This window comes from Aythya fuligula, chromosome 1 (genome assembly GCF_009819795.1).
Source record: "Aythya fuligula isolate bAytFul2 chromosome 1, bAytFul2.pri, whole genome shotgun sequence".
Taxonomy (NCBI): domain Eukaryota; kingdom Metazoa; phylum Chordata; class Aves; order Anseriformes; family Anatidae; genus Aythya; species Aythya fuligula.
In genome coordinates this window covers 177,021,867-177,047,937 of record NC_045559.1, presented here as the reverse complement: position 1 = coordinate 177,047,937, position 26,071 = coordinate 177,021,867, and the positions used below count along the sequence as shown (strand labels likewise).

General features: G+C 42.4%; 2 protein-coding genes across 4 annotated transcripts in view; both read right to left on the bottom strand.

Moving 5' to 3' along the window:
• COG3 (component of oligomeric golgi complex 3) overlaps positions 1 to 11,127 on the bottom strand; it is a 29,824-nt gene extending 18,697 nt beyond the window's left edge. The window contains exons 1-12 of the mRNA XM_032197362.1: positions 10,980 to 11,127; positions 9,474 to 9,620; positions 8,888 to 8,949; positions 7,466 to 7,631; positions 5,869 to 5,943; positions 5,654 to 5,746; positions 5,246 to 5,371; positions 3,770 to 3,850; positions 3,546 to 3,589; positions 3,205 to 3,331; positions 2,643 to 2,734; positions 375 to 514 (exon numbers count right to left, since the gene is read on the bottom strand). Of these exons, the coding sequence (XP_032053253.1) occupies positions 375 to 514; positions 2,643 to 2,734; positions 3,205 to 3,331; positions 3,546 to 3,589; positions 3,770 to 3,850; positions 5,246 to 5,371; positions 5,654 to 5,746; positions 5,869 to 5,943; positions 7,466 to 7,631; positions 8,888 to 8,949; positions 9,474 to 9,620; positions 10,980 to 11,126 (1,300 nt within the window). The 5' untranslated portion in view covers position 11,127. The remainder of the gene's footprint in view (positions 1 to 374; positions 515 to 2,642; positions 2,735 to 3,204; positions 3,332 to 3,545; positions 3,590 to 3,769; positions 3,851 to 5,245; positions 5,372 to 5,653; positions 5,747 to 5,868; positions 5,944 to 7,465; positions 7,632 to 8,887; positions 8,950 to 9,473; positions 9,621 to 10,979) is intronic.
• Positions 11,128 to 14,092: 2,965 nt separating this feature from the next.
• SLC25A30 (solute carrier family 25 member 30) lies at positions 14,093 to 24,081 on the bottom strand. Of its 3 annotated transcripts, none has more exons than XM_032195207.1 (10): positions 24,002 to 24,081; positions 21,441 to 21,519; positions 20,724 to 20,871; positions 19,909 to 20,003; positions 19,543 to 19,628; positions 17,747 to 17,842; positions 16,725 to 16,849; positions 16,183 to 16,321; positions 15,853 to 15,933; positions 14,093 to 15,081 (listed from the first exon to the last, which is right to left on the bottom strand). In XM_032195207.1, the coding sequence occupies exons 2-10, from the start codon at positions 21,502 to 21,504 to the stop codon at positions 15,040 to 15,042; spliced, it is 876 nt and encodes a 291-aa protein (XP_032051098.1). In that variant the 5' UTR covers positions 21,505 to 21,519; positions 24,002 to 24,081; the 3' UTR covers positions 14,093 to 15,039. The 3 variants fall into 3 exon arrangements, with proteins under 3 accessions (XP_032051098.1, XP_032051090.1, XP_032051106.1); XM_032195199.1 differs by lacking the exon at positions 24,002 to 24,081 and adding an exon at positions 23,262 to 23,320; XM_032195215.1 differs by lacking the exon at positions 24,002 to 24,081 and adding an exon at positions 23,215 to 23,230.
• Positions 24,082 to 26,071: the final 1,990 nt, after the last annotated feature.

Below are 26,071 nucleotides of genomic sequence, written 5' to 3'. Positions count from 1 at the left end.
ACAGAAAGCTGTACGAATGCTGCATCAGCAGAGCCAAATGAAGCACTTTATTCATTTGAAAAGACTCATTTATACCAGTCTTGGAGTTTGCCATTTGCTGGGTGAATGGTTGCTTGTATTTGTACAATCTACTGAAAATGGGACTCTAAAACACTGGGATATTAATTTAAGTGAAGATAAAACACAGACCTTTCTATTATTTAAAAAAAAAAAAAAAAAGCCATAATTTATTTAAAATAACCTTACCTCATCTTTGACATGTTTAAGACCCATTAGAGAGAAAAAAAATCTAGGGAGTTTGTTGCCTGTGCACTTGAATAATTTTATCAGTTAGGAAGACAGTTAAAAGCAATTAGATTCCTTCTCTGAGTTACCATTGTTCTGGACGTGATCTTCCAGCATCTCGTTTTTAAGGATCCCACAGAGTTCAGACAGTGTCTCTAAGTGGATAACGTGAATGATCATTGGCCGCAGGACATCGTATAGCGAAAGACACAACTTCTCCAAGAGCTCGCTGTGAAGAAAAAATAAAGCACAGCAAAACATTTCAGGATCCCTCGGTTTCAACCTAAAATCTTATCACAAATACTGATTATTTTATGGCAAAGATTTTTTTTTTTAAATGAGTTTGAGAAATCAATGCAAAATGCTATCACAAGAGTCTTAATAAAGGACTGTTTGAAAAACAAGCCCAAGTTCTTACCAAGTCTTCTCAGAGAGGCAAGGTACCCTAAAATAGGGGTACAATTTTGAATTCTAAAAACAAAGAGCACAAACAAGAACAAAAAACCTTGACACCCTCCACACACACACACAAAGACACACAAAAGGGCAGGTACCCCCGGCTGATTCTGTGTAATGAAATGCTCCTGCTAACCTCACATTCATACCCACACTCTCCAGTGAGGACAGGCTCATCTGATTCCATCTACTCAACAGTTCATTAGAACCACGAGCACATGAAGGGGAAATACAGGGGGAAAATCTTGTTGACCTCTACTGTAACTGTTTCCAACATCGCAGGACACACTTCCCAATCTAGCAGAAGTTATGGAATCAGGGCAGTACGAAACACAAAAATTCCACTTCCATTTGTTAAATATTTCTTTCCTGCTCACATAGATGGGTGTCTTGGTTAAGATACGAACAGCAGTCATTCTAGGCATTTTTGCCACTCAGTGACCCCTTCATTAGTCACAGATTATTTGAATGTTCAGATCACGTCAACAGCTTTATCAGCTAGTCTCCCAGTTGGACTAGGAAATACAAAGACTAAGAAAATTTAAGCACTCACAGTGTACTACAGTTAAGAAGTTTACTGCACTGTACACATTTTTTAATTCAATAAGAATCTCTGACAACAGAAACAGGACACTCCAAGTTCCTTTCAGGGTTTGAAAAAAAAAAAAAAAAAAAAAAAAGTGAATGCTCACAGAAAAAAAAAATTAATGTCTCTCATCAAGCTTTCTATAGCTTTACAAGGAACTTGAAAAAAGACTATCCCACTTTACGCTAAAAGCGGGAACGAAGGAGAAACTTTCATCAGCATCATTAAACAGATCACTTGATTTCACATCTCTTATCAAGACTCTTGCAACTGTATACAGACACCTTACTATTAGTTCTTCACAGTATCTCAGCACTTTAGAAAAAATGAGGTTGTTTATTATGCACTTAAGAAAAACCTAAAAAGGTACTTTTGTACCAAAGGTACAATGTTTCAAATGTATTTGAAACATTTCCCTCAAATATAAGCAAGAAAGGGAAACAGGTTTTTTTTTTTTTTTATGACAGGGGATAACTATGTTCCATTGACTCAAAAATAATCAGAAGTTTATTCTCATTCTTGGCATGTAGTGCAACAGTGATAAAACTTCTGTCTGAACAATATTCTGTACTGATTTCAAACAAGGACTTGAAATTTACTTTAGGAGTTGGATTAAACTGGCTCTTAAGTCAACTGAGTTAGGTCTCCTCAAATCCTGAGCACATCTCACATGAGACCTCAGCTTCTCAGTGAACAGTTCCTTCTCAGGGAAGGAAAAAGAAAAGAGCAGCATCACAACTACTGCAACTCTTCGCTCAGACTTCCAACAAAGGAATGAGAGAGCTGGGAGAAGAACTTTATCTTCCCGAGATATATATTTCAAAAGTAACCGTGACCCCTTATCTATGACCCCTTCTCCCATGCTCCTGCTCAGAGGAATACACCTCCATGCTTTGATGAATTTCTTAGGCTTTGGAGTCCATCCGTAAGGTTCAGACATCTTTCAGAACCCTGCAATACGGTGGATTTTTAGCCAGGCTTTGTGTGTCTTTATCAGCTTAATACAAAAACAGCTGTTGGCTCTAAAATTGAAAACTTGTACAGCTATTTCCACAGAAATTGTGTGTCTCTACCTATTTCTGACCATTTACATTACTCAGATTACTACAGAGAATATCAATTATCAGCTTCACTTGAAGGAAGAAACACAAGAACATCAAATTCTGATGTATAAAGGAACCCAAGATATTTTTTTTTTTCACACTGGCTCTTACCAAACCACTTCAATACCACCCTATTTGCCGTATAACGTTGGCTGCTACATCACACAGTAAATTCTATATGCAGGAAAACAAAAACAGCATGTACCACCTACTCCAGTTTTGGTGTTGGTTTTGTGAAGAACTCATTGTAAAGCTGGTGTTCATCCTGGCAGACATGGACCATGAAGGCACAACCACTTCGCACCTGTGTTCAGAGAAATACAAAGGCTTGATTATTAAATGGTTTTCCTTGCATCGATACCAAAGGACATGGATTATATCACCACAGCTGTGATTAAATGGAAGCTTAAAGAAATTGAAAATTGCAATCAACTACAAATCTAAGAAGTTTTTACCAGCCAAATAAAAGCTCATTGTGCAGCTACTGCCCCTTTTTGTTTCTTATGCAATTTAAGTAACCACATCTCATGCTTCTCTGTAAACAACCTTTTCTGAGGTTTGTAGCAGAGCAGTTTCTACAGAAGAATCTTTCACAAAACACATTAACTGAAAAAATCACTAAGAACTTCATATGATTCAAAACCACAAACAAAACCTTGTTAACTGTGTGTGTAAATACTTAAATTAAATAAATGCGTTTTACTGAGAGAAAGGGAAAATGAAAATATATTTAAAAAACAAACAAAAATGCAACACATGACCATCTCTGCCTACCAAAGCACAATGATCTCTGTTGTTCTGACTGGTTAATTCTGTAACGGTGCTGGCGATACTGGGACCAAGCAAAAGCTCCCTCTGATCGAGGTAACATTGATGGATTTCATTGAGAACTTGTTGATACCTAGGCCAAACAATCGAGAGATTAGAACACTGACTGCATCCTAACGTTTATTTTCTGGTAAAATAAAAAATTAATTCTAATATCCTCTTTCAAGTCTACACAATTTCAATTTTTAAAACTTTCTTTTGAGCAAATAACATGTTAAACTATTTTAATATAGTAAAGATTTTCAAACCTTAAAAGAGTTGAAAATAAATTCCATAGATATACTCACTCTGGCATTTTTTCAGATCTTTGCTCTACTTGCTCAATAAGAGTCTAATCAATAAAAAGAAAAAAGTTATTAGCAGTAAATGAGTTTTTCTTATCATTGCACAATAGTTGAGAATTATCTTCTCCCTGGACAGTTAATATGCAGTCCTTGTATTCACACTACCAATAAATTCAAAACCCATTTTCAAAGCTTTATGTCCAACAGTTAACTACCAGTCTACTTACTCTGACTTTGGGAGCAGCTGCTCTGAATTTTACATAAAACAGCGTGAAGGCATTGTCAGAGTTTGGCACAGATGAAGGATCCTGGAAGAAGACGTGAATAATTGGTTAAAATGGAAAATTGTATTTGGCTTCTAGCATCAACCATCTGAGACAATCAGGCTCTAAAACAGGGAACTGGATTTTTACAGTCCTTGACAACTTCCACCTAGAAAGGCGTGCTTGTTTCAGAACTCAGATAAGGCAGATAGAAGAACAAAAGCCACAGTGAAAGCTCCAACCAGCAGTCTCTACAGCAAAAGTAACTTCCAGTAATTAGGATGTTCTCCGTTTGAGACAACCATTTCCTCTGGACCTGCCACAGTACTGCTGAGTATTGCTCTTTGACCCATGGTACTACAATGGAACAAAATTTCCCTTGTACCTCTCAGTCCCGGACCCGGGAAGAAAAATTTCAACTCACATTTGAGCTTCAACCAGAAGATCAGGTTTTTAGGTGCTTGCTCCTGTGGCTCCTTACATTATCTCAGTAGACAGCTAAAACTCTAGCACTAAAAAAGCCCAGCAGAAGCTGTGACAGAAAATGACATTCCCCTCTCCTTTCTGCTCTGCTAAAATACTGTGTCACGATTATTAACGTTTTAATAAGACCAAAAAACCTCCCTACTCACCTTTATGCCTGAACTCCCTGGAGTGAGTGGGAATGAAGCACCTAACTGTTCCCTGTGACTCCTGAACATCGTTGTTAACGTTTTAAAACTGACCAAAAGATATGAGTAAAACCAAGAGGAACCTGTCAGTTATTCTGCAGCTACGCTAAGCACCGCAGACTTACCAAAAAAAAATTAAAAAAAGAATTATTTAGATGACCAAAAGCACCCCGAAATTCTTGCTGCAAGATTCTGGTATGGCAGTGGAAGACTCGTGTCAGGAACTCAAAGCTTTTGTGCTTTCAAACAGGATTTATTTTGATTCCTGGCTCCTGCATTCACCCTTCAAATATTCCCCTCAACCTCTCCACGTCTATAACTATTCACCTCCGGAGCTGATCCCCACAGCACCATACTTCTCTTGTGCACCACCCCATTTGTCAACACAGACAGCAGCACGTGCTGTGGCTGACTCAGAGCTGCTGTGCACAAACCAGTTCAGGGAAGCAAGCCGTCTGGCAAGCTGCTTGCTGCCTCACAGCAATTTTAACTCAGCTGCTTAGCCATTCCTGGCCTTTGGCAAGTTCATCTGCTTAGTCTCCAACTTCCCTTTCTTTTTTTTCCTTTTAGATCACCCAGTCTCTGCCAGATTTTGGCTGAAACTTGGCCAATCCACATAAACATTGTGGTACCCATGATAGGACTGGCCTATTTTCACAGAATTATTGACACCTTCCACCCTCAAAATAAAACCAATAGAAGAAAACAGTATAGACTTACAACACACATTTCAGTACAGCTTGAGTCACCACTTACTGATCCCCCTTACCCTTTTCATCAACTGGCTTGTGAGGTTCTGTAGTGTGTTCACAGTGTACGTCTTGATAAGGTGCATAGCTTTAGAAAGGCATTGTTTAAACTTGGTCAAATATACAGGATAGTCTTTAAAATTTGGCTGAAAGAAACAAGAAATCCATTTTAAAATAAGAACAAAACGAGTCAAAAGCTTATCAAAATATACTTTTACTAGCCAGAAATGCTAATTTACACAAACTAAAAGCAGTAGTCTATAAAGAACATTGAGTATATTCAACAAAAAATATATATTCTTAAGCATATAAACTGCCATCATTGTTTTCCGACTGTATTTGGCAAACAGAATATTGTAGAGGCAAAAAAAAACAATAGTTTGAATACATAGTCTCGATTTAACTGGAAACAATTCAGAATTACTTACATGTGATGAAATATATGCAATACAATCATCAAGCTTAGCCAGCATGGGAATGAATCCTTCACTGTTCACAGACAACGTGGGGGAATTCAGTTTCTTTGGAAAACAAGACAAAGCATCATTGCAACAACCAATGTAACTTAGTTTTAGTGATGTAGTTCAAAAGATTAGTACGCTTTCATTTTCTGAAACTATTACCAGTGAAATAATATACTTACTGTGTTGATGTTTTCCAGCTCATTAAAATAAGAAAGTTTCTGCTGGATGTTTTCAGCCAGGTCAACTAGTTCTGACTGTTAAGAAAAAGCAATAAATTACAGAAAACCAATAACCCAGCAAGTAATTTAAATATGGAAAAAAAAATCAGCATCCCTTTCCCCAAAATTGAGACATAAAATGCTCTCAGCATCTCAACACACACTAATATTAACTATCTCCAAATAACTTGCACCTAAATAAATACAACAAAATATGCAGAACACAACAGTGCACGCTCTCTGTCTCCCTCTTTCATCAAAGACACATTACTCTTAGAAGTGTCTTTAAAGAGTCTTTTCTGCAGGTCTGTCACCATTCCACAGATACTCCCGCATACAAATAGCAGTGCTGACATCAGTATTTCAGAGAACTCCAAGTCTTGTATTTCAGGACTGGAGCCTTTAAAAGTTCTCCCTTTTCCAGTCTGGAACATCTCAGATCACCCACAAAAATGGAGAACTTTTAAAAGTCAGCACAGAGATGCAGAGACAGTAACTTGGAAGCTGCTTTCTCTTTGAACTTGTAAATCCTGCTTCCCTGTACATCAAAACAGCCCACGCTATCCAGCAAGTATGGAGAAGGTCAAAGGTTTTTGGAACTACATTTTGGTCTTTAGATGATTTTTCTCTGAACAAAAATTCCTCAGTATACAAAAATGGCAATTTCAACACTGTAAGCATTATTTCTAAATCTCATCTATGTATTTATGAACTTTATTCTATTGATTCATTTGAAATTGGCATTGTTTCTTCCACAAAGCTGTAGAGCTACTACAGCAGGTGGGGATGAGGGCAGCACACACCACCATAAATTTGCTTTGAAGTTTTTGTTTTCAAAAGAGATGACAAGTACATCTTCTCTACCAGCCCTCTTTTACAAGGTAATTCTTTCCTTTACCATTCCTTTAAAGCTATTCTGATTCCACCATGAGTATGCGTTATGTTTCTGCTATTTATTAAAGATAATCATGCCTTGTTTAAAACGAGGCTGTAGTTCATGAGTAAAAGCAAAGACAAAGAGTTTTCTGATTTATCTTTCCCTCTCCTCCCCCTGAAAAGCAACAATGAATTGAGAGTAACTTCGGAGCAGGATATTTTATAATTAGAAGTTACGTGTGATATCATGCCTCAATAACCTTGTATCACTAAAGTTCTGAGGGCTAAGAAAGCTTGCTTGCTTTTATCCCTGTGGGAAAGGGAAAGAGAAAGAGAGTACCTTGGAATTAAGCTAATAACTGGAGAAATTCTTCTCTAAAGCAACCAGCTCAAAATATTTCTGTGACACGAATTATTGATCTCAGTAAGATTTGTACTTGTCAGGCACCACTTACCAAAGCTCCTGTCAGCTAGCCTCCCTTCTTGATTGAAGCACGTATCAACACATGCTCAACGTTTCACTAGGCAGAGCCTTACACCCTAAAGCTGCAGGTGAAGCACTGAAAAAGTGCTCCAGAGGAAACGGAGGGATTGTCACCACAGCTCACGAGTTTCCTCAGCCTAAGAAACTTTAGTTTATGGTATTTTGGAAGCTTCCGGTAATCCTCGCATGGAAGCTTACCTGCTCTTTCAAAAGCTGTTCACAGGCCTCATGCAGCGTTCCTGTCTTGGTGGACACAAAGAGGTACTGTTTTTGCAGGGCCTCCAGGTGCTGGAGGGCACTGTTGACGTCGTTCAGTATAGTATCACACTGCTCCTCAAACCCAGACAAGTAATCCCTCATCTGCCTAGAAAAAAAAAAAAAGAAGAAAGGGGGAGAATCAACAGAAAACGAGCACGATTTCACTTTTCGTGTTTACAAATTCAGCTGCCCACAGGGACGCTGGCGGTACCTTTCCCTGAGACAAATTAACTCGAGGAATAAGAGACTGGCACCAAGCTCACGTGCACAGTAAGCAGATGTTTCATGACCTGCAGAAATAACAAAGCTAAAGGATTTGGAACAGCAGCCTGTCTAGAGCATGCAAATAACGCCTAAATGGACAGAACAAATGTAGCAATTACTGCAGGCTGCTGCTAGCAGCCAAATTCTACCTGCCTTGTGTCCAGCAGGGGCATAGTAATTTGGGTCTCCTTTTCAAACACAATTTTCAGCTTCCTTTTAGAACCCTCCCAAAGTTGTTGCAGTTCACCAGAGGGTGAACCACTCACCGTTAACATACAACAGGCAAAGAACCAACTTATTTTTTTCCTGTCCTTTGGCCTCCTGCATGTAACTACTCCCCCTGGCCATCCTACAAACCACTCCACGTTCACGACACACACAGGTGTCTGCGCGCATCATGAACGTGCCGACTACCAAAGGGCAAGGCTGCCACTCTCTACAGGGTGTTAATGATCCGAACGTGGGCTGTAGAGTATGCCTAAATCTCTGCTTTCAGGAAATGCCACATCCTCAAATGTCAGAGCAAGAGAAGAAGAGACAGACCAAAGATAAATAGAAAAAAAGAGAAGGAGTTCAGCACAATCTCTTTATAGCCAAGAGCAGGTTTGTAAAGTTTCAAAACCCAGGCCAGTTCCCACAGAAGCCACAGCAGGCTTGGCTACACCATTCAGCCCTGCTATTGACTCTCACGAAAGCCAGTGGAAAGGGGTTCTCCTGAGGCTGATCGAAAAGTCAGGCAGACAAAAATAGATGAGAATGCCACCTCTCAAAAGCGGAGCCAAACAAAGTGTCAAGGAATGCTGGCAATGCAGCTACACCCTCACAGATACAGGCGCTGGTGAGCTGTAAGCCAGAACTAATTCCAAATTTTCTTAATATACTAGGCAGTTTGGAAGGAAATCTGCATCTCTAACTGCTCTGTCACAAGGGCAACAGGCTTCAGAAAGGGAGCGGGGCATTCGGCCTCAGAGAGCTTCTGCTGTTCCAACACATTCCCCAGCAGGTGACCCCAAGTGCATGCTAAGATTACAGGGACAAGATGAAGTCCTTCAGGATTTAAACTGCTCACAATTAAAGAAACTGGGGAAGAACACTTACCTGTACTTGGCGCTTTCATCTTGATCCATCTGCGTCTGTAGCTGAGCAAACCAGGAGAAGAACTAGAAGAGATTTTATAGTGTGAACAACTCACCTCACACGCAATGCCATTGATTAAAACAAAAAAAAAAAAAAAAAAGCCACCCTCCCTCTCACCCCCCAAAACAACAGATCTAGGAAGCAGAAATTCAGAATACAAGCTTTTGTAAAAAATAGAGAGGTTCAAGAGCTTAGTTACTAACCAAGAAAAAATACACCATTAGTAGGAAAACATGAAAGACTGAATTTTGTCTGTTCTTATTTGCACGAGAACAAGCAAAGTTTTCACAATAAAAATGGGGAAGATCTGCCATTCTTCTACATTAGGAGCCACAGCACCTTACTCTCACATAAGGCTCCACTCAAAATGGAGAACGTATCTGTTACTTAAGAGCTCAGACTCCAATGATTTTTTCCACAGGTTTCTTAATAACTGACAACAAAAATTTAATGAAGCCACCAAAAGCTGAGCAAGAGACAAAAAAGAAAATCAAAGAACCCTCTGAAGAAGATTACTGCACCTTGGACGTTATCCGGAATCATTTACCTGCTGTGCTGTTTCAATTCTTTCATTCTCCATCCCCAGCATGGCAAATCCTTTCAGGAGAACATCCTCTGTGGATTCTGGCACCGCGGCCGTCAGCGTAACAGTCAGCGACTGGGATGTCAGGCTGCACAAGTCTTCGATTGGAAGCTGCTCACAAAAAACGCACAAACTTTAGTCAGGCATTTTATTAAAAATGCGTATATTCAGCTCAACTACAGTTACAGAATCCAAAGCGTCAATTTAAGAAAATTACCAGCATTTACTTTTGAAGTAATCGATGCAATGGATGTTTTATTAATCAATATGATAACACACCAACCACCAGCACAGCTATATACTCAGAAACACCCACAAATGTACTTACTTAGAGTCAAAAAAATAAAAGAATTTATGTAAGTACTTATTTGTATAAGAACTGAAACTGAATATGCATGTACTTGACATATCACTGCATTAATTTCCAATTTATCTGATTATACACTCAGAGAAATGTCCTAGCAAAGTATCTGAGAACCTAAGAACTCAGAATTATGTAGAAGCAAAAAAAAATGCCATTACTGTCTGTGCTACACAGCAAGACCACAGCACAGGAATGGTCAAATCTCCTTGCCAGATGTCCTGAGAAAATCTGTAACTTTATACATTTGGGAAATATCATTTCAGATTCTTTCCAAGACTTTTTAGTGAAGAAGTCAAACTAAAGTTTGTTTTTGTTTTTTGTTTTTTTTAAGAAGACAAGGAATAGCGCTGGCTTGATAGGAATCAGCAGCCACAATTATTTTTTAAGCAGTAAAAATATGGAAAGGAGTAAGTTGAGAGAAATCTTATTTGAATTCAACTGGAGATGATTATATGGTGAAAACAAGTGGAAAAAAAAACACAAACGTTGTTATATGATTATGATATGAATATGGTTATTATGATTATGTTATATATGTTAAGAACTTCTTTACTGAGAGGGTTGTGAGGCATTGGGATGGGCTGCCCAGAGAAGTGGTGGAGTCCCCATCCCTGGAGGTCTTTAAAAGACGTTTAGATGTAGAGCTTAGGGATATGGTTTAGTGGGGACTGTTAGCGTTAGGTCAGAGGTTGGACTCGGTGATCTTGAGGTCTCTTCCAACCTAGAAATTCTGTGATTCTGGGATTCTGTGATATTAGGAAAACAGGCTTTTGGATTCAGTTGACAGCAGTGCCATTGCTAAGCACATGACTAGCATAAAACCACCAAGTGCTAGCTCAAAACAACCCGGTATCTCACCAGCAAGTCGTTTGCTAATTAAAAAATCGTGATTTCCTGGTCGCGTTGCTCTGCCCAGGAAGGCACAGCCAGGATCTGATGCGTGGCGGATCCCGGTCCCTCCCCTACCCCTCTGAGGCTCCTCAGCCCCCCGGGACCCCTCCCCGGGCGCGGGGCACCCCTTGAACCCCCCGTGAGGCGAGGAGGCTGCGGGGGCTCCTCCTGGGGGAGCGGCACACGGCGCCTCGCCCCGCTCAGCCCCCGCTCACCTCGGTTGGCAGCGGCAGGGCCTCGGCCGCCGCCTTCAGCCGGAGCACGGAGTCCGCCTGGCGCTCGCTGAGCGGGGCGCGGGGCTGCGGGCGGCGGTCCCAGAGGCTCAGGCGGTCCCGGGGCTCCCGGCCCGGCGGCTCCGCCATGGCGGCGGCGGAACGCGGGGAGCCGGGGGAGAGGAGCAGGGGGGAGCGCGGGGAGGACGCGTGGCGAGGGGAGGGGAGGGGAGGGAGGGGAAGGGGGAGGGAGCGGCCCCTGGTGGTGGGAGGTCGGAGGTGGAATGGGGGAATGGGGGAATGGGGAATAATGGGGGAAATTGGGGAGATCATGGGGGAATTGGGAGATAATGGGGGATGGGGAATTGGGGGAGATAATGGGGAAATGGGGGAGATGGGGAATGGGGGAGAAAATGGGGCATGGGGGAGATAATGGGGAGATCATGGGGAAATGGGGAGATAATGGGGGATGGGGAAGATAGTGGGGGAATGGGGGAGATATAGAATTGGGGAGATAATGGAGAAAAGGGGGAGATAATGGGGAATGGGGAAAAAAGGGAGATAATGGGGAAATGGGGGAGATGGGGAATGGGGGAGATAATGGGGAATGGGGGGGATAATGGGGAAATGGGATAGATGGGGGAATTGGGGAAATGGGGAATTGGGCGAGATAATGGGGAAATGGGGAGATAGTGGGGGAATGGGGGAGATATAGAATGGGGGAGATGGGGAAACGGGGGAGATAATGGGGAATGGGGAAAATTGGGGAGATAATGGGGAGATGGGGGAGATTGGGGAGATAATGGGGAATGGGGGAGGTAATGGTGGAATGGGGGAGATGGGGGAGATTGAGGAATGGAGATAATGGGGAATTAAGGGAAATGGGGGAGATGGGGAGATAGCGGAGATTGAGGAATGGGGGAAATGGGGAAATGGGATACATGGGGAAATAGTGGAGATGAGGAACGGGGAGATGGGGGAATGGAGAAATAGGGAAGATGGGGAAATGGGGAATTGGGGAAATGGCGGAGATGGGGAAATTGGGGAGATGGAGGCATAGGAGAAACGGGGAATTGGGGAAAAGGGGGAGTTAGGTGAAATGGGGGAGATGGGGAAATTGGGAAGTGGGGGAGATGGGCAAATGGGGGAGATAATGGTGAAATAGGGGAGATGAGGAAGTTGTGAAGATGGGGGAATGGGGGAAATTAGGAAGCAGGGGACATGGGCAAATGGGGCAGATGGGGTAACGGGGGAGATAATGGGAAATAGGGGAGATGGAGAAATGGGGAAGTGGTGAACTGGGGGAGATGAGGAAATGGGGGAGATGGGCACAGCCAGCTGAACATGGTGCACAATGGCCTGAGGGAATTGGGGCTGTTAAGCCTGGAGAGGAGCCAGCTCCTCACAAACCTCGGGGACATCCCACCCGGCCCCATCAACTTGCGTACCCCTAAGTGGAGTAAGAGGTCCCCAACCATTTCCTCGTGGGCTCTGAGGGCTTCATTCTGCTCCCCGTCCCCCTCTGCCAGCCCTGAGGCTGAGTACCTGGAGAACAACCAAAGGCCGAGGCAAAGCAGCCATGAAGCACCTCAGCCTTTCCTCATCTCTCATCACCAAGTTCCCCCCACACCCAATAAAGGATGGAGATTCTCCTCAGTTTTCCTTTTTTACGTATTTATAAAAATATTTTTATTGTCTTTAGCAGCAGCAGCCAGATGGAGCTCCAGCTGGGCTTCGGCCCTTCTAATTTTGTCTCTGCACAGCCTCACGGCATCTTCGTAGTCCTCCTGAGTGACCCACCCCTTCCAAAGGTCGCAGACCCTCTTCTTCTTCCCAAACTTTCTGTTCAGCCAGGCCGGTCATCTTCCAAGACGGCTCATCTTTCAGCATGTGGGGACAAATCCTAAAAGCATAGGAGCAGGCTTTCTTGAAGAGCACCCAGCCTTCCCGGCCTCCTTTGCCCTTCATTCAGGACTCCACCAACACGCCAGGACTCCTTAACAGGCCAAAATCTGCCCTCCAGAAGTTTTATAACCCCAATCCTTACTTCTCCAAGACTTGAAAACACTTAATTCAAGATCACTGTGCCCAAGACGGCCTCCAACCTTCCCATTACCAAGTCCTTCTCTATTTATGAGCAAAAGTTCATCACTGCCTAACTGAAAAATCAATAATGAGGAATAATCCAAGAGCCAATTCTTTTATTTTTTCCCCCAGGGGTTCTTTTTGGAGAGCTGCTCCTTTGGGGCCTCTGTTCTGTTGTTTTTGAGGGGCTTTTTTTGGTGGGGGATGTGCCTTTTTTGGGTCCTTTTATTTTTTTTGAGGGGCTGCCCTATTTTGTTTGGATTCTACCTATTTTTGAGGGGTTCTTTTTTGAGTGCTGCCCTTTGTTGGAAAGAGTTTTTCCCTTTTTTTGGGGGGAGGGCTCTTTTTTGAGGGGACTGCCCTTTTTGGGTCTTTTCTTTTTTTTCTGAGAAGGAGCTCTTTCTGCATGGCCGCCTTCTTTTTTATTATTATTATTAGTCTTTAATTTTTAAGCAGGTCTTTTGGGGGAGTGCCCTTTTATTTTTTTCAGTTAGGGCACTTTTTTTTCTTTCTTTCATTGTTTTTTTTTTGTTTTTGAGGTTTTTTTTGGGGGGGGGCAGCTTTTTTTTGGGGGGGGGGGGGGGCTGGGCCTTTTTTCTTTCATTAGGTTAGGTTTCTGGATTTTTATTTATTTATTTATTTATGATTGTTGATGGTGGTCTAGCCTTTTGGAGGTTAGGGTTTGGGGAGATTTTGTTGGTCCATTTTTCAGGTGGGATATTTTTGGGTGTCTTCCGTCAGGGTCCCAGCCATTTGGGGGTTGAGTTTTTCTGAGGGGAACTATTCTGGTCTGGCCAGACATTTTTTGGTTGAGTCTTTTGGGGGATTCATTTTTTGATGCACATTTTTGATTGTCTTTTTTTTTTGATGCAATTATTCTGTTGTTTCAATTTTTTCTTGCTTTTTTTTTTTTTTTTTTTTTTTCCTGCATGGGAACCAGCCTTTTTTTGTTAAGATTTTTTGGCAGATTTGTCAGATTTTTTGTTTTTTCTTTTCCAGGATGGGTCAAAATCTATTTTTTTTTTGTTAGTTGTTGGTGTTGCTTTTTTTTGTTTGTTTGTTTTTACTTCTTTAAGTAATGAAAGCAGTCTTTCTTGGACTTACCTTTCTTCTTTTCACATTTGCACCTACATTAATTGGCCTGAACTGCTCCATCCAGAAATTTTTTTTCCCCACCTTTGTAACTGCCCATAGCAGCTATACATCAAAGCAGTTCTTCCCAACACCAGAAATGTCCTCCTAGGACAGGCAGATGAGCATGGGCTTGTCTGAACTTCATTCCTAATTCAAGTTTACATACGAATATGTTCAGAAACCACTTACTCTGAAAACCAAGAACGATACAGTGGAAAAAGCTCTCCTCACGCCACGCACAACCGAGAGCTGTAGCAACCCCACCTGCCAGTGAAGCTGGTTTATTCCCAGCAAGTTCAGCAGAACTTGCAACACAGGTAATCTATAAAATCAGAAGCAGATTTTGTATTGCTGCAGGTAAAATGGAAGGCTGTAAAGACATCGCACGGCACTTGCAGTTAAATAAGAACTGAACTATTGCAGTCAAATATTGTACTCTTCTGAAAACAGTAAAAGCCCGATGCTTTGGTAGTACCTATCCTCCTTTAGAAAAATAAAAATGGTTTTCAACCTCTGACACTTATAAAACACTGTGCATCTGGGTCTCGACAGTGAAAGTCACATTAGGGATCTTCACATTCAGGAATACTTCAAGAGCTGGAAAGGAATACCATCCCATTTGGCTCAGTCTAGAAAATAGTGCACGTCATCCACTTCATCATGTGAGCAAGCCAATGGTACAGGAGCCTCGACATCACTTCTGGGTGACTGGCCACAGTCCTGTGATGACCTCTTCCTTTGGTCATGATCTCCGGCAGGAAGAAGAGAAGATACTCGAGATAACTTACAAGTTGCTCTACATTCAAACAGTGTGGTAGAAGAATGCAGTACAGGCTTCAGTACGTCACAAGTCTAGTTTCTTCAGCTGTTCGTATGTCAGGAAGAACTGAACCCATTATTAAGGAAAACTTTTGCATTCACTCAGTGCAAAATGGTTATTTCACTACTAAAGGACGGCAGCATACGTGCTGGAACATGGAAACTTCCTTCTAGTTCCCTCCTTTGTAGTAGTGCTGGTTGATCATTTTTGTCATGCAGTTCTATGCGGAATAATTCAACCTGCTTCAGAGCACTGCAGTAAAAGGAATGCTTCAAGCCTGGCCAGGCCAATTGTTTACTCAGCCCTATTTCTACAGATCTTCAAGAGGGAACTGAGGAGGCAGGGGACCCCTCTGAGAGCCCTCAGACTCTTTACTTGGCTTTAAGTAGCTTTGCTCACAGGAAGAGCATGGTGGCATGGTTACCAGGAACTCATTTGGCAGGGCTCTGACCACTTGACCGTTAAAGCACAACTACACCAACTTGTGTTAGGCCAAGATAAATGGAAGGCTGCCTACAGCTTCCTCAGGTCCAGAAACAACCCCCCCTCCCAACTCATTTATTTCAAACTAAGCTCCAAATTAAGGAAATGGACAGGTAGGAAATTGAGGGAGTAAGTGAAAAGGGGTTTTCAGGATCTTATAAGATTCGCTGTGTAACATCACGTAGGCAATCTCACTGGAAGCAGTTGACTAAGGAAATGGGCAACTAGATGATGTTCCATTAATAAAAAATGATGCTGACATGACACCTTTCATACAAAGCTTTGGAACTGTCTGTCAACGCATGCTGTTGTATGACTTGTTTCATCACTTTTGAATGCCTTTTAAAAGGATACAATGATATTCCAAGGACCAAGTCTTAGCCAGTTTGGCCAAAACCCTTTATAGAGAGCAAAAAAGCCCTCATTCTTCCAGGTCTGAAAAAAATATAAAATAAAAATAAATATAGCCACATAAACAACAAGAACACATTTACAGAACTCTACTAGTGAGAGAAATCCAGACATCATGTCAGCTACAGGGAATCCACAATACTGAATGATGGCTTAGTGCTGTAATCTTGATTTGCTTTCATTTTTAGGGAAACTTAGAACAATTTCAACTTCCACACCAGAATTATTGCTTGGGCACCAGTTTCTACTTAAGCTGATACACGAGCTACTTACTTGTAACAAGCAATCCAGAGTGCCCTTGTAGTTTGAGTGTGCCCCGTTTTGTTGGCTTCTCTCATTCATCATGCGTGTCCTCACAACATCAACTGGGTTGGATGCAAGGGCTCCAGCCAGCCCACACGTAAAACTGGAGCTAATAAAAGAAGGTTTTAATAAAAGGTTCACCTACTACGTTTAAAGAAGCACAAGAATCACTCCACCCCAAAAAAAAAAAATAAAGTGCAGCAATGAGTGTTTTTAATGCTTAAAAATTACATCAGCTAATAGACATGGAAAGCACTTTTCATTTACTATAATACAGAATTTTGAACCTTTGAGAAAGGTTAAATTCAAATCCTAAATAAAATTAGCTTTCACATTATGGGCTATTTGAAGTGTTATTGCACTAAGGTGTACAAACACATCTCAACTGATAAAACAGAATTGGATAGGTGAATACCTATCTTCTCAGAAGAGAAAAATCTGAAGTTTCATTCCACATAATGACAACTAACCAAAGGAGAGTGATGCAAGCAGCTTTTGTTATAAAAACTTACAGGAAGTGAGTATACACTGTGTCTCCCATATAGCCAGACATGATTAGGTGCTTCTTGGTAAGGTCATACACCGGCAGTTCCACTCCAACAACAATAGCAGCTCTCTGTGCTGTCAGGGACACCCCCTAGAGGAGGGAAAAAAAAAAAAAGTATAGCTTACATTCATGCACCAGCAGACAAGCCTAGCTTCTCTACTACAAAACAGCACACAACAAATAGATTTACAACACTGTATGCTCACATAGCACTAAGTAGTGCAAGTCTTAGACATATGTGCTCAAAAATACAGATTCAAATTAATAGGTAAATCACTTGCCCACACTGAATGTTAATTCCAGTTCCTTTATGCTGCTCCATCTCTCTGCTTAACCTCCAAATTTGTACATCAATTGTCAACTAAGACCTCAACAGCCAGGTGGTAGCAGCTCCCCTTAACACTACCTAAAAAACTGACAAGGTGATGAACAAGAACAGAGAAGCAACACAGAGATGATGAAACTTTTGCAAAATCTTTTCTACTTTCCAGCTGTTTCACAACAATCGTCCATTCTTACAGCCTTCACTTACTGTAGTCGCTGACAGTAATCAGCAGAACAACCTACAAGACTGAGTACACAAATTCCTGAGCTCCAGCAGATGTTCATTAGTATCTTCACTTCCAAATATTCCAAATGTCCGTGTGTTGTTTTGTTTGTTTGTTTGTTTGTTTTTAGTTTTGTTTTGGCTTTTTTTTTTTTTTTTATAAAAAGACCAGAGCATACAGATTGTGTTTTACAGAGCATTCTTTAACTAATGCTAGAGCCAGTCACCCTAACTTTTTTTTTTTTTAAATAAGACTGGACTAATGCTTGAATACAATACTTACAGCAACACTGTTAAAATGCACCGAGACGCCAGCAGTGAAGTAGTCCTCACAAACTACACACTTCTTAGCTACTGACTTACCCATATTTTGTTAGAGAATACTGTAGAAATATATGAAATTCACCTGAGTAAGATAAGAAGTAGTTCAAAAAACTTGCCTTCCATAATCCTTTAGTGCCTTCTGTTTGGTAGATCTGTATAAAGTTGCCCATCATTCCTCCTTGAATCACACTACCTTGGGCTTGCATTCTGATCTGAGATTATTTGAAAGAGAAAGAGAAAAGAAATGCTTTTCAAGCAGAAGACCAGTAACAGTTTAATACAATTTTACAAACATGGTAAGTTATAATCTTTGAAATAGTAAAGTCAATTTCTCTGCATACAAGGTAATAGCTGACATTACCATTGCCATGATGCAATCTCTGCAAGTACCTTCACCATCTAAATGCAGCTGCTAATTTTGAATCACTATGGGGTGCAGTTTTTAGCTGCATTAAGTCACTTCTATTTCTGTACTTGCACACTACGCCATTTAGATTAGACTGACAGCTGGGTTCTGCAGGATATCCTTTACAGTGTTCTCACAAGAGCACCTTAAAATGAAAGGTTAAAAAGATTAAGATTTCAGCTACTAGGAGCCATGTTCTTCAACTCTGTGGATTTCTGAGAATGTCCTTTGGACACTGGCACGGTAACAACCAAATACAAGTTCGGTGACAACCAAGTTCTTGTATCATAGAACATCCTGAGTTGGAAGGAACCCACAAGGATAATCACGTCCAACACTTGGCTCCACACAGAACCATCCAGAAATCAAACCTGAGGAGTTTGTGCCCAGCCACCCTCTGGGTGCAGACCCTTTCCCTAACCCCCAGCCTGACCCTCCCCTGTCCCAGCTCCATGCCGTTCCCTCGGGTCCTGTCGCTGTCCCCAGAGAGCAGAGCTCAGCGCCTGCCCCTCCGCTCCCCTCGTGAGGGAGCTGCAGGCCGCCATGAGGCCTCCCCTCAGCCTGCTCTGCTCGGGGCTGAGCAAACCCAGGGACCTCAGCCCCTCCTCACACACCTTGCCCTCCAGACCCTTCGCCACATTTATAGCCCTCCTTTGGGCACCCTCTAACAGCTCTGCCTCATTTAGGATCATCCACAAGCTGGTTATTTAGAAATGCCTCTAAATAACCACACTAGCCCCATGAAGGATTAAGTTCAGTTTTTAGTGGTTTTAGAAGAATATCTTCAAAACTACTACCTGAAGAATTGTCTTAATTTTTCATTAGAGGCATCCATTAACTCAAATGCTATAGCTTTATAATTTAAATACCAACAACCCCTTAAGGTACATGGAAAAGAAGTCCTCGACCATCTACCATTAAGTTACCAGGTTCTAAAGAGGTGATGCTTTCACAAATTCACTTCTGAGTGAATGATGTGGCAGCACTATTTCCACAGGACACTGGATTGCAAAGCCTCTAAGAGAAACAACTTTTCCTACAGGATTTCAGGAATAATATAGCACAACAGCACTCACATGCTGAAACTCTTACCTCTGAATTGATGCTTACCTATTTTGCACTCTAGAATTTTTTATTTTTTTTTTTTAATGTTACCAAGCATCAACCCATACAGATAAAAGACACAGGAGAGCTTCCACACGAACACTACAGCATGAAAATTAGAGTCATCTTATATGACTCTCTCCCCAGCCCACTCCCAAGAAAAAATATGCATTGAGCTACCTCCCCAACCATTAGTTTCTCAGTGCATACTTCCAAATAATACGTGTGGATCTGAAGGAAGTTCAAAGAATTAACAGCCTTACTTATTTTTTTGAAGATATAAGAGACTATAACAAGTGGTGCTACAAAACAGTAAATCTTGTATTCATCAACTTCTGTATTTCCTCAATTAAAAGACAGAAGAAACTAAGGACAAACTCTACAGAATGCATAATTAATTACCTTTAAGACATCTGTAGGGTTGGCAATAGATGATGAAATTACTCCCGAAAGAATGCCACATAGAACATTTATCATCAGGGTTTCATCTATTCCAAAAACAAGAGAAAGGGATTAGCTGCAGATTTACAAAGTTTAAGATGCATCTAGGCAGGATGATGCCACCTCTGCTTTAGCCAGAAAGGGCGCTGACTACAAAAGCCCTAAAATCAGCACTGCCACTTCCTTGCTGGCTCACTTTGTTCTAAATGGTACAAGGAATGTCTTCTTAGAAGACCTCTTCAAACTTCTACAGTAAAACTGCAAATGGTAAACAACCAGCTTCAAGTAAAACAGTCCTCATTTAAACTGGAAGAAAAAAGCACCCACCTTCTGGACGCTCAACAAACATTCTTTTTAAGCTCTGGTAAGTGCCTATTTTTATAGTTCCGTATGAAGCTTGCCGTAGCATTGCAGGTGCAATCCTGTAAAAATAGGTAATGATAATATTTATGCTCAAAATTGAAAAAAGACTGATTAGCAAACTACTTTTTTTTTTTTTTTTTAAGCAGGGGACTGAACACAAGACATGTATTAAAGGTTTGTTCATTTAAATCTATACTTTAAACTCACTGCAGACAAAGCAAGGTTTTTTTGTTTGTTTGTTTGTTTGTTTATTAAATAAAGACTGTAAGAACATAAATGAACTCTGGCAGGATTGCTGTTAGGGCATACCTCAACCTGGGATCTCTAAAATAGCTGGCAAACTTGTCCCAGACAGCTGCAAAGTACACCTTTCCCCCCCCATCTTACATCTTCTAAAGAGAAGCATGCACACTGATACATGTGCAAAGCAGAAAAAAGTAAATTAACAAAGGTTAAGGCCATTTTTCTCCAGCTGCATGATTGAACCACTATAGTAGCATTGTATTGATGGAAAAACCATGGCATTATTGTACAGAAGAACTTTATGCTTCACTATATTATTTCTCAAGTAAACCTACTTTTCTTTAGAAACATCAAGTGCTGTTGCAGAGTGGAAAGTCTTAAGTAATCTAAGCTTGGGCTTTCCACTTGCACACTGAGGAGAACATTGCATTTTCTCTAAATACCTGTCAATCTGAAACCCATGAGCTTAACCACTATGGGTTTATAATCAGCAATAAAGCGTTCAGAAGCTAATACTACAAGTCAGTTTGTTTTACCCAGAGTATAAGGCCTTCAGTCCTTCTTCTCTGCATATTCTGACCAGTGCGTGCATCATTCCACGGTAGCGGATCTCTTTATATTTAGCATCATTAACTTGACCTTGAACCTGCAGACGTGTTTTAGTCAGATCAATTGGGAAAGTACCTTAAAGAGAGAAATTTAGAGAAAGTTAAGCAAGGACTTACCTAACCAAAGGAGACAAAGAACATGTCCTAAGAAACTGCAGCTTTTATTAAATACCAGAATATATAAAAACAGTCCCGAAAAGAAAAGCATACAGTCTCTTACCAGGACTTTGTTAAAGCAGTTCATTCTACATCACCCTGTTTCTCCTAGACAGCTTGCCAGAGGCCATGCCTGCTTCCTATCCAATTGTTGTGTTCACTATGTTTACAGGCAACATGACAAGCTTATCCACTCTAGCAAAACAAAAGCTGTGCATACTTATGACCAAATCTGTACACACCAAATAATAGAATCCAAAGACAAAGGTCACGTTAAAACAAGAGAGGTATATGAATTTACAGACCGAAGTTTTAAAATTTTAACAAAATTCTGAGCAACTCATCGCACAGCATTAAAGCAACACTCCTGTGTTGTACCCTAAAAAACACCTTATAATACTGTGTCATTAATAGCTTGGGAACCAAGCTTACATTAAAAGCACCCATCTCAGTTAAGGAAATCGTATAAACAGCTCCAGAAATGCTTACCGCATTCTGCAGTGATTGATGCTAAACCTCCATAGAGAAAGGGCTTCCAGTTCAGCGCTGACATTATTGACTCTTCTTTCTGTGAAAGAAAGCAAGGATTTAAAGCTTCTACAAATAAAACTAGCATTACATGAATGTATATGCTAACATTTAATAAAGTGCTGTGCCTTGTCCTCTTATGATGGACCTTCTAAACATGCTAAGGGTAGAAATGTTTAATTAATACCTTTGACGACCACAAGACAATAACACTTAAAGGCATCTGAGTTCAAATCTGTCTCCACTGCGTATTTGGACAACCATTACCCCCATCATACAGGAGGAAAGCAGTCTGTCCCTCGGGCAGGATTTCAAGGAGCACTGCAGCAAAGCACCTCCAGTGGTTCTCACCAAGCCGAACTAGTTTGACTACATCTGACATCAAATGGCATTTGAACACGGTCACTATTAAACTTCTCTCCCCTTTTTCCCGATGTTATCAACATTAGCATGACCTGGTAGGCTTAGACAGAAGATATGAAGGCGTTTTGCTTTTGCTAAGGCCTGTTTCTGCTACCAGCTTACAAGGTTCCTTCTTGCTAATGTTATCAGGAAGCAGTGCAAAACCAGGCAGAAAGATGAACTTGCTTTGGGCCACTTCCTCCCTCTAGACATGCTGCTAATCCGGCGTGCAAATGAAGTTAGCACGAGCTGCAGGTACCGAACATAGATGAGTGGTTACTGCAGCCCTGGTTTTCCTTTTCTCATCTTTCCTTCATGTGGAAGTTACCTGGGTGTTCACTCTTCTGACACGACAAACCAAAAGAGGCACAAAGGAACTCAAACCATAGAAGTCCAAACAAATACTCTGCCACCAAGCCCAGGGTAATCCAGTTTACTCCTCAGGCCTCTGCAATGCACACCGCTGATGTAAGAATGAAATACAAGCAAGGAAGGGCACCCACTATTTTGTCAGAAACAGTTCAGAGATGAACCACCAGCACCTCAGCATGAAAGCGCCACAGCCACAGGAATGCACGACACAGTGCCAGAGAAGGAGCAAATCCGGCTCCAAGTTCCTCACAGCCCCCAGTCCTGCCATCGGGATCGGGATTTGCTTCATTAAAACAAAACCAAGTTTTGCTTCCCCACTACCAGCCACAGACACAACCTTTGCTTTAAGGCTGCACTGCCAAAATTAAAGACAGCAGTTAACTTCCCCCCACCCTCAACACATCAAGACAATTTTTTTACTTACAACAGATATAATTTAACTGATATAAAGCCAAAGTATAGCCCAACTTCTGCCTGCATCGTATTTCAGCCTGCCCATGCAATGAAGGCTCCTCAGTTTCTGTGTCAGCCCACTGGAATCACACAACGCAGAAGTGTGCAAGCCCCGCCAAATAGGATTTAATTTACACACTAACTGACTCGCTAACACACTGACTCACTAACGCTGGCTTTAGTCCTGATACACATATAGGATACCGACCCCAAAAACCCCACAGCGTGCTGCTCCCTTGACAGAGCCGAGACCCTACAGACATAGTAGGGTCCTGTGCCCCTCAAGGGCTCCCCGCACCACTCTCCTCTCCTCCAATTTGGGATTATTTCAGCCTCTCAGCCCTTCGCCCAGCAGTATGGGAAGGAATTAAAGCAGAGAGCAGAGCTTATCTTGCGACACACGACCAAACAGACAGATATCACCGAGCCCTATTGCTGCAGCTCTCTCATTTTCCCAATTCTTGCTCGTTCAGTCTGAATTTCTTCCCGGCACTGCTCAGAAACGTACTAAGCCTCTCCAAAATATCCACGTCTGATGCATCAATGGCGAAGTACCTAAGCGTCCTCTCAGCCTCCAAACGCAGCGGATTCTTCGGTTTTTCCCACAAAAAAAAATAAATAAATAAAACAAATGCGCGGCTCAAGGAGTCACTCTTAGCCCCCCGAGGAAGAGCTGAGGTGCCGAGGGCGGTGTTGCCGTCCCCAGCAGGCTGGGAACGGGGAGATTCCCCCACACAGCCTCTGCCAAAGCCGCCGGGTCGGTGATTAAAAGACACGAAGAGGTGGAAAAAAAAACCCAAAGCCCGTGCTCCGGCCGCCCTCACGCTGCGGCTGCCCCGCCAGCGGGCGGCCTCAGGAGGCTGCCGCCCGCCCCAAGCCGTGCCCCCTTCCCCGCCTCCCGGGGACAGCAGGAGGGGGACATTAAAGGGGCCATGTGGGGCAGGCTGCCTTGTGAGAGCCCTGTCCCCATCCCCTGCCTCTCCTCACGGCTTCCAGAGGAGGATCCTGCCCGTAGGATCCCCCCCGCCCCGTGCTGGGGTGGCCCTGAGGGAGCTGAGGTTGGGGGCACCACACGGAGCGGTAGGGTGCTGTGTTCAGACTTTGCAGGCTGCTGCCTCCTTTTAAGAAAGGCTTGGCTTCCAGTTTGACCTTAATTTGTCCCTGGAGTTTCTGTCAGCTCCTTCTGCAGGCAGCCGGTTTTTATTATCTCGAATATGTGAAGCGGGTCCTGCTCAGGCACTCAGGCATTGCAGCTTGCACCTGGCCGCGTTTCTTAAGTTCCCATTAGTACTCACCCATGTAATTCCAGATAAAAGGGAATTCAGGCCACCTCGTGTTGCTTTCACCGACTTTTGGATGGGTCCTCTGAATCACCTCTTTCCCTGCCTTTTCAGCCCAGTTTGTGCTACAAAATACGTAATGCCTTTATCAGCTGCCAGCAGAACGATCTTGGCGAGCTGCCTCGAGCCTGACATCAGGGCCATATCAGCAGTTGACTTTGGTGCTCAGCATCTCTTCACATGGCTCTGCACGATCCCTGTGTGCCACTGGTCACCCGCTCTTACAGTGCTTTTGTCCAAAAGCCAGCTCTTTTCTGCAGGACTGTGTAGGTGTTACGGTTTGACCCGTTGGTTCCCGGTTCCCAGGCCCCTAGCCTTACTGCTCCCGGTTTTCCTCACACATTTTTATGTTTCTTTTTCAATCATAATCATAACCATTACTCAAATAACTCATTGGCTTTGCTCATGTCACGTTGGCTGCATGGTGAAAGCAAACCTGGCACATGGAAGTCAAGTGCTCCCTGCCCTGCCACAGCATTGACTGAGAAGGAATTAATCTGGCCTTTAGTCATACAGCAAATGACCTTGTTGGGAAAATATATATTTTTTTGATGTGTTATTGGCATACGTAAAAATATATAATGTTAAATAGCCTGGTGTTCTGCTCCAGCTTCTCACGTATGTCATGCAGGCATACCGTGGATGCCATCTTACAGTTTCTGACATAGTGACAGAGCTCAAGGAGAAAGGAAAGTGAAAGCAGGAATAGCAGGAAATGCTATTTCACAGCCTTTTTATTAATACATATTGATGACCTGATTTGAGCTCTTGCATTGGCAGGAGCCAAAAGTCTTTATCATGTCCTGTTTTTGTGGATATAACAGGAACGTGTTAACTCGCTTTTAATGTGCAGAGGGTGAAGGAACTGAGGCTAGTTCTGGGCTTTCAGTGGAAGAGGTCATACAGCATGAGTTCCCAGCAAGGCAATTCTAGTAAATGCAAACCTGTAATCCAGACAAAATTTTCTGAAAGTGTTGCAATCATCCAGCAGGTCCTAGGAGATTGATTTCTCTTCATTTCGGAGACTCCCTGCAGGGATAATAATTCCTGTGTATGTCACAGGGTTGGATTTGATGGTATTTGAATGAGCAAATGAAAAGGTGTTAAAGATTATCTAATAGGAAGGTGTGACAGAAGGTCTACTCGCTACTATCCAGTGCTTTCCAACTCCAGCGGGCGATCTGAGAAATGCTGCTGTCCTCTGACTGTTTGTCAAATAAAGATCAATCACAATTGCTTCACGGAAGCTTTTGTCCAGCACGGCACCGCAGCTGAATAGGTAGCGGCTGGACGAAATGCTGCCAACTTGAATGTCAGCAGATGTAATAGAAAGGAAAGCAAACACGTTTCTGTGCCCTACGAAAAGCCAGGCATCACATGGTGTCAGATCCCGGCCCAGCCTTTTGCACAAGAGGAGATGATCTAATGTTGAACGAAGGACAGAGGAGTGGGTGCTACGCCACAAAACACGTGGCACAAATGGTGTGTTTTCTGCCACTTTTTACCCATTTCTTGGCAGCACTCAGTATTTGGGAATAGGAAGCATCTGCTGGGTGAAATACATTTCTTGACAGTCCTGTGAAAACAGGGTTGCAGCTGAAGTAATTCTGCAAGAACAGAAATAACTACTCGTATAAGACAATAGACAGAAAGATGTGGGGGCAGATGACCCCAAGCCAAGCCCATCCCAGTACCGGATTTAGGCTGCAGAAATGCGTATGAAGGAAAACTTCAAACTTTTGGTGCTGTTACTGAACTTTACAGGGTACAAAAGAGCCTCACTATCCTTCTTCAGCCATTATTCCCAGACACAGTCCTGACCCTATGCTCATACCAGAGATGGCTCTGGTCTGATACGTGAGCAGATGCAGCTCCCTAAGTTTATGCACCCCTCAGCAACATAGCCTTTTGCCAGCTGATGGACCTGAATTGCCTTGAAATTGGCACCGGAGCCAGTGTAACAGAAGCAGCAGGAGTGCATGACCTGCACTGAGTTCACCCTTTTTGGAAGCATCTAGCTATTAG